General features: G+C 42.3%; 1 protein-coding gene across 1 annotated transcript in view; it reads left to right on the top strand.

The window, feature by feature from the left end:
* Positions 1–800: 800 nt before the first annotated feature.
* Positions 801–18,546, top strand: part of JAZF1 (JAZF zinc finger 1) — a 294,384-nt gene continuing 276,638 nt past the window's right edge. The window contains exon 1 of the mRNA XM_075586850.1: positions 801–1,044. Within this exon, the coding sequence (XP_075442965.1) occupies positions 927–1,044 (118 nt within the window). The 5' untranslated portion in view covers positions 801–926. The remainder of the gene's footprint in view (positions 1,045–18,546) is intronic.

Below are 18,546 nucleotides of genomic sequence, written 5' to 3'. Positions count from 1 at the left end.
GCGTCAAACTTTTTTTGCTTGATACATAGCAACCTAATTCTGCACAAATACAACTACAGACTTTTTAGGGATTTATATGCCAGGTTCATCTTGGCGGATGATTTTGAAGCACTTCCATCTTTTGTTGGTGCACAGAAACATTCGTCTTTAGTCCATGATACCTTTTATATATGGTACGAATGCCTATGCAGTCCGTGCCGGTGTGCCAAAACAAAAAAAATAATTCTCTCCGCTGACGGTGAAGATTGAGAAACATCAGGTTAGTATATAGGCAACCACAAGCACAATCAAAAATGACATCTCCTTGTGCCAATTTTATGCAACAAAAGAAAAGCCATTTGTCACGCTTGTTTTACACGTTTACAAGCTTCTTGCATTTCATGCCATAGGCAGCATAATGTTACCAGAGACATGTACATGCCTCCAACTACTCTCTTCTTCATTTAAAAGTCTCTTGGTTCAGTGGCAGAGTGGGTGGGGGGAAAGCATCAATGGGACGTTACTTGAAGAAATCAATGTGCCAGTGTTTTGTAGTACTTTGACATAACCCCCATGTTAGCAGCAGCAGCAGCAGGTTGCACTGAGTGAGGAGGACTGGACGTGCTGTCAGGTGGAGGGTGACAGAGCTGTCACAGGAGGCTGCTGCTCTGCTGTCACAGGAGGCTGCCTCGCTGTCAGTCCAGCTGTGTGAGGGCTGCCCGGGTCCCTCCTCCTCCTGCCCCAGCTGCCGCTGCCCCCTCCCCTTGTCTCAGCTGCTCCCCCCTGCCGCCGCCTCCTCCGCTCCCGACGCTTCTGCTGCCTCCTCCCCCCTCTCCATCCCCTCCCCTCCTCCAGCACCGGCTGCCAACCTCTCTCTCTCTCTCTCCCCCTCCATCTCTGTCCGTCCACTACCACCCGCCCGGCCGGGGACCCTCCATGCCCACACCATGATGACAGGCATCGCCGCCGCCTCCTTCTTCTCCAATACCTGCCGCTTCGGGGGCTGCGGGCTGCACTTCGCCACCCTGGCCGAGCTCATCGAGCACATCGAGGACAACCACATCGGTGAGTCCGTGGTGCACCAGGGTCCCTCCTCCCACCCACCACATCCCTAGAAATGAGGGGGAGGTGCACCAGAGGTGTATATATATATATATATATATTTATATATGGATTGCATTTCAACCCCCCACTTGGTTATATGCAACCAATGACCCCTCAGGGCTGCAGGGTGACATGACCCCCCCCCCCCCCCACTGAGTTGACATATGTGCATTGCATGGGGGATTCACCCCAATACGTGGATCCCTGGGGCTATCTGTAATGCGTCGCACCCCCCCCCCCCCATACATCATGCATCATACATCATGCATCCGTGCACCGCCACTGTGGTTTGCATACAGCTGTGCATGGCACCCCTTAGGTAAGGTGTACGCCCCCCTGAGGGGGGGGTGCGGGTGCCTGATGCTGCAACCCCCCGGGACCCGACCGTACCACCGCCCGTGGTGGCAGCCGCAGCCATTGGTATCTTGCCTCCTGTCAGCGCTGTGTTGCTAGGTGTGGTGGTGGCGGAGAGCATGCAGTGTGCAGAGGCTGCGGGTCTGTCACCCCGGGCAGTGCCTGCGCCCTGCTGCAGCTCTCCTCCCCGGGGGTGGCACGCTGTGCGCACAAGGAGCAGCACCACTGGGGAGCAGGGCAGCCTGCACACACACACCCACACCCAGGCACACACACACCCACACCCAGGCACACACACCCACACAGAGAGCCACACAGCCAGTCCCTGAGCCTGTCACCCCCCCCCCCCCTGCTGCAGGCTGCTGTGCGTGTGCCGTTTCTATACACTGTATCTGCTGCCAGCAGAGGAAGGAAGACAGCACAGATATAAATAAATAAATGCAGTGAGGGGGCGGCTCAGCTCCGTGCGTTATTATATCCGCCGTGGCCGCTGCCATTACAGATTGTGCCGTACTGGGGCTAGGCCCGAGGAGGAGTGGGAGGGGAGGGGGTGTGTGTCCAGGGCCACAGCAGTGCCCGCTTAGGTCTTATAGGGTTCATTTAGCCAGCAAGGTGCTGATGGTGAAGGCGCATTTCTTGTGCAAACGGTGGGGGTTTTTTTTAAGTTGAACTCTTGCTGCTGAAAGACCTGCACTGAGCCTGCTGTAAATAGCCAATTTTTGGTATGGTTGGTCCCTTTGCTGCAACAAATTTCCGGCTTGGCATTGGGTGCACTTCAGGCCACTTCTGCTGCAAAAGGGTTAACACAAGAAGGGATGCAATATTTGGGTTTCCATGACATACTCCATAAATTACATACATTCCTATGTATTGGTGACAGAATCCATAGGAGCAACAATGATGTGACAGTCTGCTCCAGCAACGAAAGGGTTAAGGCAATAAGGTACTCAATATTTGAATTCCCACCTGGCACTGCCATCTCATCTGCGTCAGATCTATGGCCCTCAGTCTGTAGGTGGGATACGCGCAGATGATGTGCTAAAGCATGAAAAGCCCCATTGACTTTAATGGGGCTTTTCTTGCGATAGCACGTTGTCTGTGATAGCACGTCGTCTGCGCATATCCCACCTTACAGAATAAGGGCCTATGTTTCTCGCTACTGTACATGCCCCTGTTTCGCAGAGGGGTCATTCCGTTTGTAGAGGCATACATAGTAATACATTTGAGATGACCTTTGAGTTTCTGGCATGTTTTCTGCCTCTTTTGTATGTATGTATGTATGTATGTATGTATGTATGTATGTACAGTATGTTCAATTGTATTTATATAGCGTAAACCATTTACACAGTGCTGTACAGCATTACAATAGGAGATAAATAATGTACATTACAAACATTGAGAATAAGTGCAACAGGTAAATGACAACATAAGGCTAAAGAGCTTACAATCTAAGTCTTTTTGCAGAAAGAAGTGTTTGTTTTTTTCCCCTTCCCATTATTTAGCCGCAAGGATTTTCTCCCTCATTATTGGACTTAGAAAGTGGTAGTAACGGTTAGGCTGAACAAGAATTTAATTTATTCTGTTGCCGGATAAATAAGGCTGATCAGGTTGCTTATTTATCCAGTTGCCGTTTAAATAAGGCTGAACAAGTGCGGTATTTACCTGACTTGCCAGCTAAATATCACTCCACCGTTACAGAAATTCATTGCATTGTCATTTGCAACACTACAGTACCTGTAGGTACTTTATAAGTGTTGGCAGAGAAAGATTGTTAGAACAGCAGTGCACAATCTTTCCTGCTTGCCCCCCTCCTGCTTCCCTCCCTGCTCGCCCCCCCCCCCCCCCCCTTACCTCCTCTACGGCTCCCCGATGACGTTGCGGGGTCATGTGATGTCACGTTGTCATGCCAACAAGACATCACATGACCCGTTGCCATGGCGACGCGTCGCCAAAGAGAAGGTAAGTGAAGTTGCAGAGGCCCCACGCGATCCCCCGGCATTAATTTAAATGCCTTGGGGGAATAGCGTGGGACCACCTGCGCCCCCTCAGAATAATTTGGGCGTGTACCCCAGTTTGCTGTGTTAGAAGATACAATAAAATACAGTAGTTGCTTTTTCTGTTAACTTTGTTCAAGTCATCTGTTGACATTCACAAAACACTTCTTAAATTACTCTTTTTACCTAAGACTTCCTGTTTTTTTGTCAATTTTGCATTTTAACATTGGGAGGTATTGAATAGTTTTCAGTAGTTACAATGTACAGAATTTGTATACCTTCCCCCAACAGTTTCAACTTTTAGCTAAAAACCTTCTTACAGGTCTTCTAATAGTCCAGCAGCATAGAGAAACCGCTTCCTAAATATTTTAACCCAACTAAGTTCTTCTGTGTGGGCTTACACCACATTGCTCTGTTTTAGCACTACAATTGTTTTCAATTCTTTAAGGCAGTGAGCATTATTCACATTCATTAAAAATCCACGTTGCCAAGTTTTTTCACCTTAATCTCGTGATCCTTTTTATTTTTCACTTCAAGGTTTTTGCCCATTGCCACATACATTGGCGTAAATATGCCGTTGATGTTTCAAAAAGTAGGCCCCAAATGCATAGTTGAGTAATTTTGATGGTTAACTTAGATGTTATTCGTATTCTTACCATTTATTTATAACGTGCCAACATATTCCGTAACATAGTACAATAGGGTTGTAGGACGGAAACCATAAAATGTCAACATTAACATGTTACAGTAGGTAAGGAGGGTCCTGCTCGAAAGGGGCTTACAATCTATAAGGGAGGGTAAGTGGAAACATAAGGTACAGAGGGATAAGAAGGTGTATTTCGGATAGCTGTGTGTAACAGTATGTGAAGGAGTTGCATTGGGGAAGAAGTTGTGGGATTATGCGGAGGTAGAGCTATGAGAGCAGGGTAACGTGTCAAGATGGAAATGCTTCAATATACATCTGAAATATTTTACCCAAGACCAGTAACAGCTGTAACATCAGCAAACGGCTCAAACAGCTGACACCCTTTGGCTGCCACCTTTGCTTCGACTGGCGCAATTCCTAACACCCACACTTGTTCATTGAGAGGAAAATGCAGAAACCAGTATGGTGATGCAAAATATAGTTCTTTTTGAAGGAAGGAAAGAAAGAAAAAAAAACACATGATGGAGGCAGCCATATTTCATTTTACATAAACATAATGCATATTGAGTTATTTATTGCTTATCACTGCAGATCAACCTATTTATTCAGTCTTACAAATGTACTTCCCAAGGATTAATACATAGGCTTCTAAAATGTTCTTCCTGTGGGGCTTTTGCCTGACACTCTACAAGGCCACACAAAAATGCACAGGAATCCCCTGAAACCGTACCAAAATATAAATTTCATAGAATTTCCTGTTGTGCTAGTTATTTATATCTGTATCTAAGTATCTCTACCTACACTTGTATTGTACTCACACCTATATTTATTTTGTTTCCATAGTTTTAGGTTATTATTGTAGTTCAATTGGATAAATATTTTGAGTGTGAATATTGTGGTTGTTCCCTTTGCATCTGTGCTCCCCTGTTCTCTAACAACCTCTGTGTGAGAAACCACAATACAGTAGTGTGAATCCAGTCTTACGTCTGGCTAGAAGATGACGAAATACAAACGGTGTATATATACTAGATTGTAAACTCTACGGGCAAGGGCTCATTTTCCTATTGTTTTATGTCTGAAGCGCTTATTCCCATTATGTGTTATAATAATAATAATAATATCATGTTCTTGTATAGCGCTGCTACTTTTACGTAGCACTTTACAGAGACATTTTTGCAGGCACAAGTCCCTGCCCTGTGGAGCTTACAATCTATGTTTTTGGTGCCTGAAGCACAGGGAGATAAAGTGACTTGCCCAAGGTCACAAGGAGTCGACATCGGGAATTGAACCAGGCTCCCCTGCTTCAAACTCTCAATGCCAGTCAGGGTCTTTACTCACCTTCACTGATATACATACTATATATATATGTGTGTTCATATATATGTGTGTATATATATATAGAGAGAATGAACTTGCATCGCCACAGCATCACAGGCGGTACAAGAGACAGTCCTGTTGGCGAACATTTCTCTGACTCTGGCCATAAGATGAATGATCTGAGGGTTGCCATACTCAAAGGTAATCTTAAAACCCCGAAAGAGAGACGGTTGCATGAATACAAATTTATGCAACTGTTCGGGACACTTAGCAGTGGCCTAAACAGAGATTGAAATTTTATGAGTCATTACTGACACTAGTGAACTCTCGTCCCATGAGCGCTAAAGGCCATGTCTGTACACACTGTGCTATATGTTTTCACACACAGCTGTCTCTCACACATACTAATACTCCTTGTTTTTCCATCCCTATACACCAATAGGGACCACTAAGTATCCACACACACTTTTTGTTGTGCTACAAAAACTCTCACATTTCCACACCCACCCACACCATTTATATCCACTCCCACTCCACACACACCTTGTATATACTGTGGGCTCTCCATTCATTTTTATTCACACTGATACACATACACACTCTTTCTTCACTTGTTTTCAGTAACCTTTTGACACCTCTAGCCATAAAACACATCCACACCGGGGGAAGGAATAGCACAGATAACATTCCAAGAGACACTGTTTTTAAGTATACCTTTTGCTTCATTCATTGTAACATCGCCGGAAGAAGAGATCAGTGTATCTCGAAAGCTCGCACAAATGAAAGCATTTCGTTAGCCACAGAACGGTATCATCTATTTATTTTTTGATTATTGAAGCTCGGCTAACACGGTACTGATACCTCTACATATATATATATATACACACACACACACACACACACACACACACACACACACACACACACACACACTTTTGGGAAAGGTTTACCCTCGGGTTCACGTTGTCACATTTACTATCATCTACACTGAAGACTGGTGTCACTCTTATTTGTGTGGAAATTTGGTTTTACCTCAAATAAAAATGAATGTTGAAGTCGATTAGCACCTGCTGTACACCAGAACATTTTGCTGCAACAAGACATCTCTATGCCCCTGATGTGTTTATACGTTTGTGCTCTCATCAAGCAAAACAAATTGGCCCATGATCATTATGTCAATGCTGATATGCTACATGTTGTTTTAATTGTTGTAGTAATCAGAAATAAATTATACATTTTAATAATAAATAATTCGTAAAGCATATAAATAATAATAATAATTAAAGCAGATATTAGAAGAGAAAGAAATGCCTATTTATATTGCCATTGATTTCAGTAGTACACTTTTGCACTTGCTCACATTGTTTTCTGTGTCATTATTCAGCATGTTGGGGATTAAATGAGGTTATCATTTTTGAGACATTTCTTCGATGGTACTGAAGCATAAGGCTGCGTTATGAGAGTCAATCTCAGAACAGGGAATGGCATTCTTTTTCACAGTGCAATTCGTAATAGGATTCACACGTCTATCATGGTTACACTTGCAAGCAGAGTGCCCTGAGGCTTTGCTTTGGGCAGAAAAAGCCTTTAATGCATTCATGTAATTTCTCGTCATTGGACTTCCCTTATATAAACAGTGAGCACACAGCCTCAGTAGATTTTTGTTTTCTTTGAAAGTTTAGGTCTCTATTATTGTCATTAATGTCTCATTCCTTCCTACTGTCTCTGTAAATTCTCCCTACTTACCACTTAGATTGTAAGCTCTTCAGGGCAGAGACTCCTTTCCTAATGTTACTTTTATGTCTCAACCTCCTATTCCTATTATGTCTCATATTATTTTGCCCCGTGTATCACTGCTGTTAAGCGCTATGTATATTTATGGTGCTGTACAAATAAAGTACAAACATTAAAAATAAAACATTGAAGCTGAGGTGTTTGCTACTGTTTGTATATTGTATGTCATTGCCTACTCTTCTGGTGAAAACTCTCCAAGTAGGGAGCTCGTCACCTAATCATACAATTATAATTCATTTAAAAAGCAGTATGTCAAGGGATGAGTATGAGTGTACCTCAGATGATCTAACAGCTTGGAAATGCATAGCCATGGGCCAGCGCATAGACCTGTATATTAAATAACAAATACTATTACACATATTTGTATTTAATGACATGCAATATGATGCCGAGTTCTCTGGCTTCCACATATTTATTCTGTAGATAACAGGGTAGCAAAAGCATCTTTGTGGAAATAGGGCTTGTGACAATTGCAGGTCATCTCAATGCAACTACATGTGAAGTCCTATTGTTCGGAACTGCTAGACGTTTTGGTTCTTCATAAGAAAAAACAGTAATTATGTTAATGCTGCTTTTTATCATGGATGATACACGGGAGACAACGTTTTGCATAGTAGCAAGATAATGTTTGCAACATGTCTGAAGCACCTTTTAGACACAATAGCACTGGTTATGGGTCATTATGGCCAGGATTATTAGCATCATAGCTGCCTTATAAATTGGGAAACATACAGTATAAATAATATTATACACACGTTGAAACCTCTTAACTTATGCACTTATAGCGTATTACTATGAATTCCATTCTGCTTTCCAACACTTTGTATTGTGCTACCAATCCGCCAAAAGATTATCTTACTTTAACCTAGACATGTGTCTGATCACCGGAGGCAGAGCAGCATTCTTATGTCAGGTCTAGCAGAGCACCACTGTAAATAGTCAGAGTGCAGGTGATGTCACTTCAGGACCTGAATAACACAGAGCTAATGAGAGGTGCAGTCCCACTAAGCTATATATATTGCTTTGCACTTCTTTAACCCACGTAGGGTTACAGAACAGTAGGGGTAGCCAGCCTCTCATAATAAAGGTGAAGCCGGGCTGGCTGCCCCAATACCGTGTGTAATGGCCACCTCCTGTGAGGCTCATTTTGGCCAGTGTGTGTAATGTTTTGTGTAACCCCTTCCAGACATGAGCTATAATCACTGTGTGATGCCTGGAAGGGGGGAAACTGTATGAATTGGGGAAAGGGGACTGTAACATTAAACGTGCACTTTTATTCCCCATGCTAGAATGTAGCATGTTCCCCGTACAGCTGTGTAATGCGGCAAGCATAAGCTTATATGGCTCCATGTTAAAATGGATTTGAAGCAAAAGGTGACAATGTGTGCTCATTTGCATGTCATTACCCAGAATTCCTGGCTGCAGTGGAAGCACTATATGCTATGAGATAATGGGGAAAGGTAGGGTTGCAGGCCTGTCTGAGACGTGAATGTGCTCACAAGGGATATTTTTATTTGCTATGTACAGTAATGCAACAAATCTTAGCTATCTTGCATCTTTTTCATCTATTTAATGTTTGTTTTGAAGGTACAATTAGATCCGGAAGCATTCTAGTTCTATTAAAAAAAAATACTATGGAAAACACAATAAGATGTAGGATAGGGTTAAAAAAAAACGACAACGCAATTTAATATTTTCAGATTTTTAGGTTTTAAAGGATAAAATACACGAAAAATCATAGCACAGCATCTTGCCTTTTTGCTCCTCATTGTCATAAGAAAATGTAGGTGAAGAGATTTTCACAAAACTGAACATTATAAAGTAGATTTGACAATAGTTTCCTTCTAGCTTTAACTGCTTTTGAGATGTTAAACATCAGTCCTTGCTTCTTTAAGAGATCGCTCTTTCCAATGCTGTTTTTAAAATCGGATATTTCACTCAGGTGATAGGTATTTAAAGCAGCATTAATTTTTTTATTTAAGATATGCAGCATTTTGATTACCTTTTATGAAAACTAATTACCTGAGTAATGATCGATCAGCGAATATCCTGCTCTGTGTGTTCATGTAATGGCCGCGGTGCTGAATCAATGCTTCACTCAGTGTAACACCAGCCGCAATATAATCTTATACTACTAAGGGTTACTTTCCCTGCCGGGAACATTGCAACACTTTTCTGTTTGTGATCATTTGTTGCCAAAGTTCTGCTGGGGAAGTGTGCTAAAACCTGCTATAGCAACCAAAGTATGCTCAGTATATTAAACCTCATTAAACATGGCATTAAGAGTGAATTTATAAAAATAAAATCATTAAATGCAGTAAGAATGCTACAGAACTGATTTATTGAAGGAAAAATACACCCACGTAGGATATGCAATGTTTTGTTTCTTTAAATATTAAGTGTCTGGGATGTTAAAATGGAGCTCTGCCTAACACTTACCACAGTCTAAACATTACAATGGAAACCTCAGAAGCTAGAGATTAGGAAAATTGCGATTTTTATCACGAAGGAAACATTTAGAAAAAGAGTAGGACATGCTCAGGGGGAAAGCTACTAACATTATATGAGTTAAACGTGTATAGACTTCTGTGGGGGCGAGGGGGCTGCTTTCACCCAACAGATCAGATTCTTGCACACTTGTGAGTGAGCAGCATATTGGATAAACATGCCAACATATGAAAGATCATAACAGAGAGAAATGTGGGAAGGAAGTGATCCTTTATCATTTATTGACATGACCACGTGTCATGTGCAATGTATGTAGGCAACTATTGTTCCCCTACGTACCAGGGATTTATATGTCCTCTGCATCATTACTCTATAAGTTCATTTCCTTATATGACTTCTTTGTCACAAACTGTGCGATGGGCACATTACAGGGTTACCTTGATGTCGAGATAAGTTTAGAAATGCAAAATGGAGGTGTCTTCACTAACAGCGACCCGTTATGGTCTTTTGCATAATCAATGTATTTCACATCATAAAATATCATCCTCTGTGAGAGAACAATGTTGTGATATGATCTGTGATTTGTTGAGAAACCCAAGGATGTACGCGGGCCCGCCGATGGGGGGTGAGAGCGCACGGACATCTGTCCCGGGCCGGTGGAGTTGGGGGGCTCACCCCGCCGGTCTGAACCCAGAAGTTAGGCCCTGCCAAAAGCGTTCCCTTGATGTAACATTGAAATATATTTCCATGTGTTTGAGGAAGAGAGTCAAGGACACTTTGGTACATAAGTAATTACAGTTACAGAGCACTTAAACTTGGAAGTAACACCAATCTCATGTGTTCCACATGTATGTGATGTGCAATATAATATACATACACCATACCAGCTGTGTTCATTAATTAACGTTTAGATCCCACATTGACTATAAGTACTATTTATAGACTTGTGCCAATTGTGCTGTAAACAGTTTTTTGTTCTCTTATCCAATTCCAGTTGTTCTGTGAACTGAAAGCGTTGCATGATCCAGGAATTGGGGCATCCTTAAAATGTGCAGACCTGCTAAGGCCATACAAAATACACTTGTAAAAAATACAATTTCTTCCCCGTTTCAGCAATTAACTGAGTTAGGAAATCCTTAAGTAGATATCTGTTTTCTAAAAAATATTGATGCTTTTTCTTTTTTGCGGAGACTCTTAAAATAGCTGCTATGTAGATTATCTTGCAATTTGACCTCAATTGTAATATCCCCATTCAGGATTAAGTCACTAGCTACGCCACAATAAAAGAAGTATGTATTGTCATCCCGGTGTGGCAAAACCGATGTGTTGATAAATCTGAGCCCCTTGCAGCTGTCAGCCTGGAAGTACTCCCAAACACTCCTACGTGAGGTTTCCCGAAGGAGGTGTCACCGTCAAAAGACAAGAAAATGCAAACAATGCTCCGAAGATCAGTAATAGAAAAAATGTATACATTTAATATAAAAACAAAGAATAACTATGTCCCACATAGGAACAGGTGATCGTACTCAAAACACAACAATGCTATTTAAGTAACGACAAAATCAATAAGCTAAATGCTTAAATGAGAGAACAAACAAAAAAACAATAATATAATGTATGCAAATCTACATATACAGAAACCAATGTATAAAGTAATTAAAACAGAATGCAAGAGCAAAAAACAACAACCACGAGGGAGGGGGGGGGGGGTGTGCTAACTGGGAGTTTGGAGCGATGCTGCTGCCGAGAGGTGCTGCAGTATGTCCAGCCTGCACTTCCTGGTTTTGCCACACCAATGGAAACGCGTACCAGACAGCCTCACGTCACCTCTACGCATTTCGCAACAGCGCAACATCATCGTGATCATGGTAAAGCTAAATTCATGGACATTGAAATGGGACCATATTCTGTGAGACAAGGAAATAGAGACTTACTAAAAAGAGAACAATTTTAGATTTACACTTTTAGATCAAAATACCCAGGAGGTTTTAATGAATACGTTGAACTCACACCTTTTCTGAGATAATGACTCAGTACTGTAACTAAATGTTCAGTCTCTCAGTAGTTAAGTCCAAAAGGTCTCCTCCATATGTCTGTTTTCATGTACAATTTGGTTACATTGTCTCTATTATCTTTATTATTTATATGTATTTTTACTATTTGTAGTAACAATTTTACCCATTTGTTGTATAATGTTTTACAATAAAGTTTTTGTATATATGCTGCTATCTGCATTTCAGTCTTAAGGGATCTAGAATACATATATAGTACACCCTAAGGATATGTTAGAGTTTGATGTGTCACATATAAATTAAATCCCTGTTAAACTGTAATACATAAACATCAGAGTGTGATGTACGAATTCTAACTCTAATCTCAATGTCCACTCTATAGATATATGTGTACAGTACACCATTTGCTTACATTGAGTGATTTTGAGAGTCCTGGATACAATATCATTACTATAATTTATTTATTTTTTTAATCTGACTTACAACACTTGTTTGTTATACAGTAGTTTATTTCACAAAATATAAAATATATAATTATTTATAATCACTTAACATAGTTATAATGGTTACACATGTATAGTTCATTGTAATTAGATTCCCAATCACATATGATCTCACTTTAGTGGAAGATAAAATATATATTGATTGTTCACAATTTTTATTTTTATTGTTTTGTCTTATTATTTTTTAAATAGGTCTAATTGATCGTATTTAAGTGATTATATTTTTTAGACCGTGAGTATTATTTATAGAGTAATTTATCATTCGTTTATGATATTATAGGTGACAAAGCCCTTTCATCATGGTGCTAGTATTTCTTATATATACATTTATGATGAACTGTGTTTTTTTTCTGGCAATATAAAAGTTGCTAAACTCACTATTAGATTTGAAGTGACTAACAATTGTATACTGCATTGTAGTTACTAACATGAACCCCTGATGAGGCACGCTGTTGCGAAATGCATAGCTGTCACGTGAGGCTGTCTGGCGCACGTTCCCCCTTGGCTGGTGTGGGAAAACAGGAAGTGCAGGCTGGCATACCATCAGCTGTCGGAGAAGTGGAGTCCAGACATACTGTACTGTATATCAGCACCTCCCGGCAGCAGCATTGCTCCAAACTCCCAGTTAGCACACAGCACACTCGTGGTTGTTGTTTCTTGCACTTGCATTTAATTTCTGTTTTAATTACTTTATGCATTGATTTCTGTATATGTAGATTTGCATATTCTATATTTTTGTGTTTTTTTTATTTTTTTTGGTTATCTCATTTAACCATTTAGCTTATTGGTATTGTCATCGCTTATATAGCATCATTGTGTTTTCTATACGATCATCTGGTCCTATGTGGGACATAGTGATTCTTTGTTTTTATATTAAATGTATACATTTTTTCTATTACTGATCCCTGGAGCATTGTTTGCATTTTCTTGTGTATTGTCATCCCTACTATATTTGTTATGCGTTTTGCAATTAGGTTTTCCGGAAAACTTGCAGATTAACAAAGGTTATTTTAAATGATCATTCAGCAACTAAAATTGTAGAGAGGTTAATACATGGCTGCAGAGCATTAGTTTACGGCAAGCTGCTAAACCCCCTTTTCCTGGCCACATACCCCTGCCACTGCTTACATGTCTGGCCGAACTACCCCATGTGAGCTGACTGCAGAGCTCCTCTGTTCTGTGCTCCAATCATCAGCTGAGGCCTCTCAGCGACTCTTCTGTTCTGTGCTCCAATCATCAGCTGAGGTCTATCAGCGACTCCTCTGGCAGTTTATTACCACGCGGTTTGGGACGAGCAACGCTCGTAATGAAAGTTAGAGATACTCTAAGGACGCCGCTGGGCTTGGGATATTGTTATTGTTTAGTATGCGTTTCTGTGTGTATGACTACATATATGTATTTGTATGTGTGTCTGAAATAGGGACCTGATTTATCAAAGAAAAACATCCTATTAAAAGCAGAATAATAGTTGGCTTATTTATGGAGCTATTAGCCCTAGCTAGCAGAATATATACACTTTGTTATATTGTATTTAGCCACTCAAAACAATTAGAAGAATCAAACATTGGTGGGAACTGCCCCCAAAAATGTGGTCTGACATAACAAGCAAAAGATTTGGAGCCACAGCGCTTTCATTCTAGTGCAACTCCTGTATCCTGCGTGTGACTGTCACTCACTTCAGCGGTACGACCCTGTAAAGCAGGGGTGCCCAAACATATTTGTCTATGCCCCCCTGCCTGCTCTCCCCCCGTTTATCCCCCAACCCCCCATTATCTTTTCTCCGGCGTTTTCTAACGTCACAACTTCATGTGACCCTGCAGTGCCATTTGATGTCGCGTTGCCATGGTGACGCCTCGCCAGAAGCCACCGGAGACAAGGTAAGGGAGTTACAGAGACCTCACGCGCTCCCCCAGCATTTCATTTAAATGTTGTGGGAAGAGCGTGAGACGTCTGTAAGCGCCGCCCCCCTCCCCCCCCCCCTCCCAGTAGCTGCAGACGAGTGACAAAGTATTTTAGGCCTGCTGCGAATTTCAAGAATTACAATTCCAAGAATGGTGATCTAGGCTTGGAATATTTTCCATACTAAACATCAAGTACGTATAAGTTTATTGTGGTTCAAATTTATTGTGATTTTACTATATTGCCCAGCATTATCGTTATATACGGGTTACTGCTATTGTACATGGCTTTGTAAGCTAATGGAAAGCATTGTACAAGGGACCGGACAATCAGAGTAAGGGGAAACACACTGGGACTGAGTTAAGCAGCATTTCCCCTCATTCTGCTTTTATAGGATTACCTAACCCAGGTAGGGTTGCCAGGTGGCTTCTCCAAAAATACTGGACACAATGTTGAAAGACGCGATGCGCTCGAGACACACACACACACACACTTAAAAGAGACACACGCCTCTCTTTCTGCCTCTCTTTCTGCCTCTCTTTCATGCTGTTTCCTCCTCTCCTTGGCCTCACTCTCGGGCTCCTGACACGTCCTCCTGATTTGCTGCATTAACCAGCAGCAGCCAATCAGTATAGAGGAAGCTGCCCTGCCCTCTAGTAACAGCTCTGCTTGGGGAAATCCCGCTGCCCCCCAAGCCGGTCAGGTCACTATATTCAGACAGGAAATATCGGTATACACATACATGTCCAGAATTACCTCTAACTTTTTACTGGACAGTGTCCAAATACAGGACAGTCCGCTTCAATACTGGACACCTGGCAACCCTAAGCCAAGGGTGTCTCCCATGGTTGGACCGCCATGAGCTGAGAGCTGCGGGTTTTTTAGGTTTCTTGTTGATGTCAAAATGGCTGCTGGCAATCAGTACTGGCAACACCGACATAATTAAATACTGTCACCTTATCCATACTTATTGGTTCGGCAGCCATATTAACATCCCAAGACACTAGTAAGACTGAGGTAGTCGTACTATGCCAGGGGTGGCCAACTCCAGCCCTCGACTGAGCCACTGATTGAGCCACCTGTGATGAAGCAGTGATATCCTGAAAACCTGACCTGTTGGTGACCCTAGTATTAGGGAAAAAAAACTTGCAAGAAAAGAAGCTGTGTGATGGGACAGACATAAGCTTATAGGGATCCATTTTAAAATGGACAAGAAGCAAAAGATGACACAGTGTACGTTCATTTGCATGTCATTACCCAGAATCCCTGGTGGCAGTGGAGGCATTGTATGCTAAAAGATAATGGGGAATAGCAGGGTTGCACATGCACGTGTGAATGTTCTCACAAGTGATATTTTTATTTGTTTGCAAAAAAGAAAAAGTCTCCAGTGATGGATTACTGTTTTGCAGCTGGAAAATGGGAGTGGAAATAAATTTATAAAGAGCTAAAAAAATGATGAATATTGTTGAAGTGTGAGGCTGCAGTAGTGTATTATAAAAACAAAGGTTTATTATTAAGTCTATTGTTTCCTCTTCCTGGATAGGTATCACAAAACAAAACACACAAAAAAAGTTATTCAACGTTCTGCACCATCTTTTACTTGTTGGAACATCAAATGTAACCATATTTCATACATGGGATGCAGACTGTTCACTAGAGTAGTGTAAGTGGCACCTAAAGCCTGGCTTAGGGCTAGATTCACTCAGCTCCAATAAATCAGTGACGTGATGTTACCCAACACAAGAACAGACGTTATATGGCCTGAGTGAACGCCTTACTCACTAAGGTCATTAATGCTGCTTTATCTTCAAATAGCGTGACATTAGTCCCATGAGATCCTGACAAAGGTTTCTCTCTCCCCCCTCTCTGAGGCTAATGCCAAGTCCTCTCTTAGGCTAATGCCATGTCTTTGCTGGCTACTGCAGCGCCCGCTGTGGCGGATGCTGCAGGGACAAGAGCCGCCCCACAATGGCAGGGGGGGCCGCCACGCCACACTGCGCCGACAGTTTCTCCTGCTCTCAAGAGAATTGAGATCAGGACTCGCGACGGAGCGCTAGGCCACGCCCCACAGCGGTTCAGCCAATGAGGGCGAACCTGCTGGGTGACGTCATGGCCGCGCCGCCGTCACTCCCCCCCCCCACTGTCTTTCTCCCTGCAGCTCACTGCAGACCGGGGGACTCTGCTGCACGCGCTGCCAGCCTCGCAGGTGCGCGTGCAGCGGGGCCGTAGCCTAAGGCCGCACATATAGTGCCTGCGACGGGTGACGTCACCCGTCGCCGCTAGCAAAAGTTATATTTCGCTTTGCGGCGGTATCGCGGGCTTACTGGCATTTGATTGATTATGGGGCTGTCACATGATCAAATATTGCCAGCGGGGGGCGGGACCAAAACAGGACGGATGGGCGCAGCCATTTAGGGCATTTACATTAAAAGATATCAGAGTGGGGCATATTTACTATGTACAAAGCATCCACAAAGGCGTGGAGCCTGTGGAAGACACGTTCACGTTCCGTTGCTCTGATGGAATATACTTGTCCCAGAAACATTTCTTTCCTATTGCACAGCAGATGCTAATGCCAATTATTGACTATGGAGACATAGTATATGGCTCGGCTCCTCAAACCCACCTTAGCAAACTTGACACCCTCTACAATTTAATTTGTCGTTTTGTTCTCCAATGCAACTATAACACACATCACTGCGAAATGCTCAAAGAACTAGATTGGTCATCACTAGAGTCTAGGCGCAAAGTTCACCTTTCCTGTCTTGCCTTTAAATTCTTCACGGGCAAGCTACCCAGCTACCTGAACAAGCTCCTCACCTCTACCACATGCAGCACTTATCACCTGAGATCAGACTCCAAAAGACTATTCATGGTCCCATGGCTCAACAAAGTATCCGGACGTTCCTCCTTCTCTTACAGTACACCTCAAAACTGGAACAATCTACCAGAGACTCTCATATCCACCACCAGCTTAAGTTCTTTCAAATCTAAGGCTGTCTCACATTTTAACCTGGTCTGTAACTGTTTCATACGCTCATAATATATATTTTCTTTAACTGTGCACGCAATGTCTTGTATATAATGTATACCCTGTTCATTTATGTAACTGTATTTGTAACCATGTATTATTTGTTTTACTCTGTGCCCAGGACATACTTGAAAACGAGAGGTAACTCTCAATGTATTACTTCCTGGTAAAATATTTTATAAATAAATAAATATTGTAATTATTCCAGCCAATGATGAAAAGCCTGACATTTATACTAGAGATTGGTTGCCATGGAAGGAAAGAGTCTTGTCATTGACACCCCTAGCCTCAATGCCGCAGATGCAGACATTCCAGCAGATGAACTCATATTCATTATCACAAAACCCCCACAGCACGGGCACATTGTAAACCAGCTTACCAATGGCACTGTGCTTGTGAACAGCTCCCATCTGGAGGACATCAAGGAGAGTTCCAGTATTATTTATGAGCATGATGATTCACAGACCAAAGAGGACAGCTTCAAAACAAAACTCACCGATGGGAAACATCCAGCGGTCAAACCGGTGCTCATTATGGTTATACCTGTGGATGATAGGACCCCCAGAATGACTATTAATGATGGACTGGAAATGAAAATAGGGGAAACAAAAATGAATCCGCAGTAGCACCTGGCAAGCCGGGAGCACAGATATGCTAGCCCCTGATTGGCACCCGGCGCACCATGTGACAGAGTCGCCGCCCGGGAACACAATCCAGTTGTATCCCCTGCTGGCTGACGCATCACAGCACAAAGAGGGTTAGGAAACGCGGAGACACCGGGGCCTGCTAGTGAGGAGGTAAGGCTGAGAGGCATGTGAGAGGCACGCGCTGCTGTCACCAGCGGGACCTAGCCTTACTCTCCAGCAAAAGCCCTATTTCAGTGCCTGGAGTGACCCAAAAGTAATTACCTGGGGTTAACTTTAACACAGCTTCGTTAATATGGTGGATGACTACCTTTAAGGCTATGATCTAATTTGCATGTCATTTACAATAAATAAAACCATGCTTTTTACAGGAATAAATTCTGGTTAATACCGTTATTTGCTTGAACGAATACTATGTTATTGTTCACGTTAAATAGGCTGACAAGCTTAGTAAATCTAGCCCATCATTTTTGAATGCGGAAAAAAATGAGAAAACGTATGCACAGAAGCGTATAATGCATAGTTTATGACACGTCCAATTATACTATGCATGCTATATAACTCCTATTAGCATTTCTCTAAATTACAAGCACACAGGACCAAATTGGAGCAAATTATCTTAACGCTAAGGGAAACAAGATGAAAATGCATTTGTTTACTTCCTAAATTGCCTACATCCGAAAGCTTTCAAGCCTTTGGTGATCATGATTGGAAAGATGTGTACGTCCTACCCAAAAATCATTTTTGCTGATGTTTTGAGCATTGCATTGATGTAATGTTATGTCTTGTGTTATTGTGGTGTGTGGCTGCTTGCTTCTGCG

This window comes from Ascaphus truei, chromosome 2 (assembly GCF_040206685.1).
Source record: "Ascaphus truei isolate aAscTru1 chromosome 2, aAscTru1.hap1, whole genome shotgun sequence".
NCBI lineage: Eukaryota > Metazoa > Chordata > Amphibia > Anura > Ascaphidae > Ascaphus > Ascaphus truei.
The sequence above is the reverse complement of the archived record's forward strand: the minus strand, read 5'-3'. Positions and strand labels throughout refer to the sequence as shown.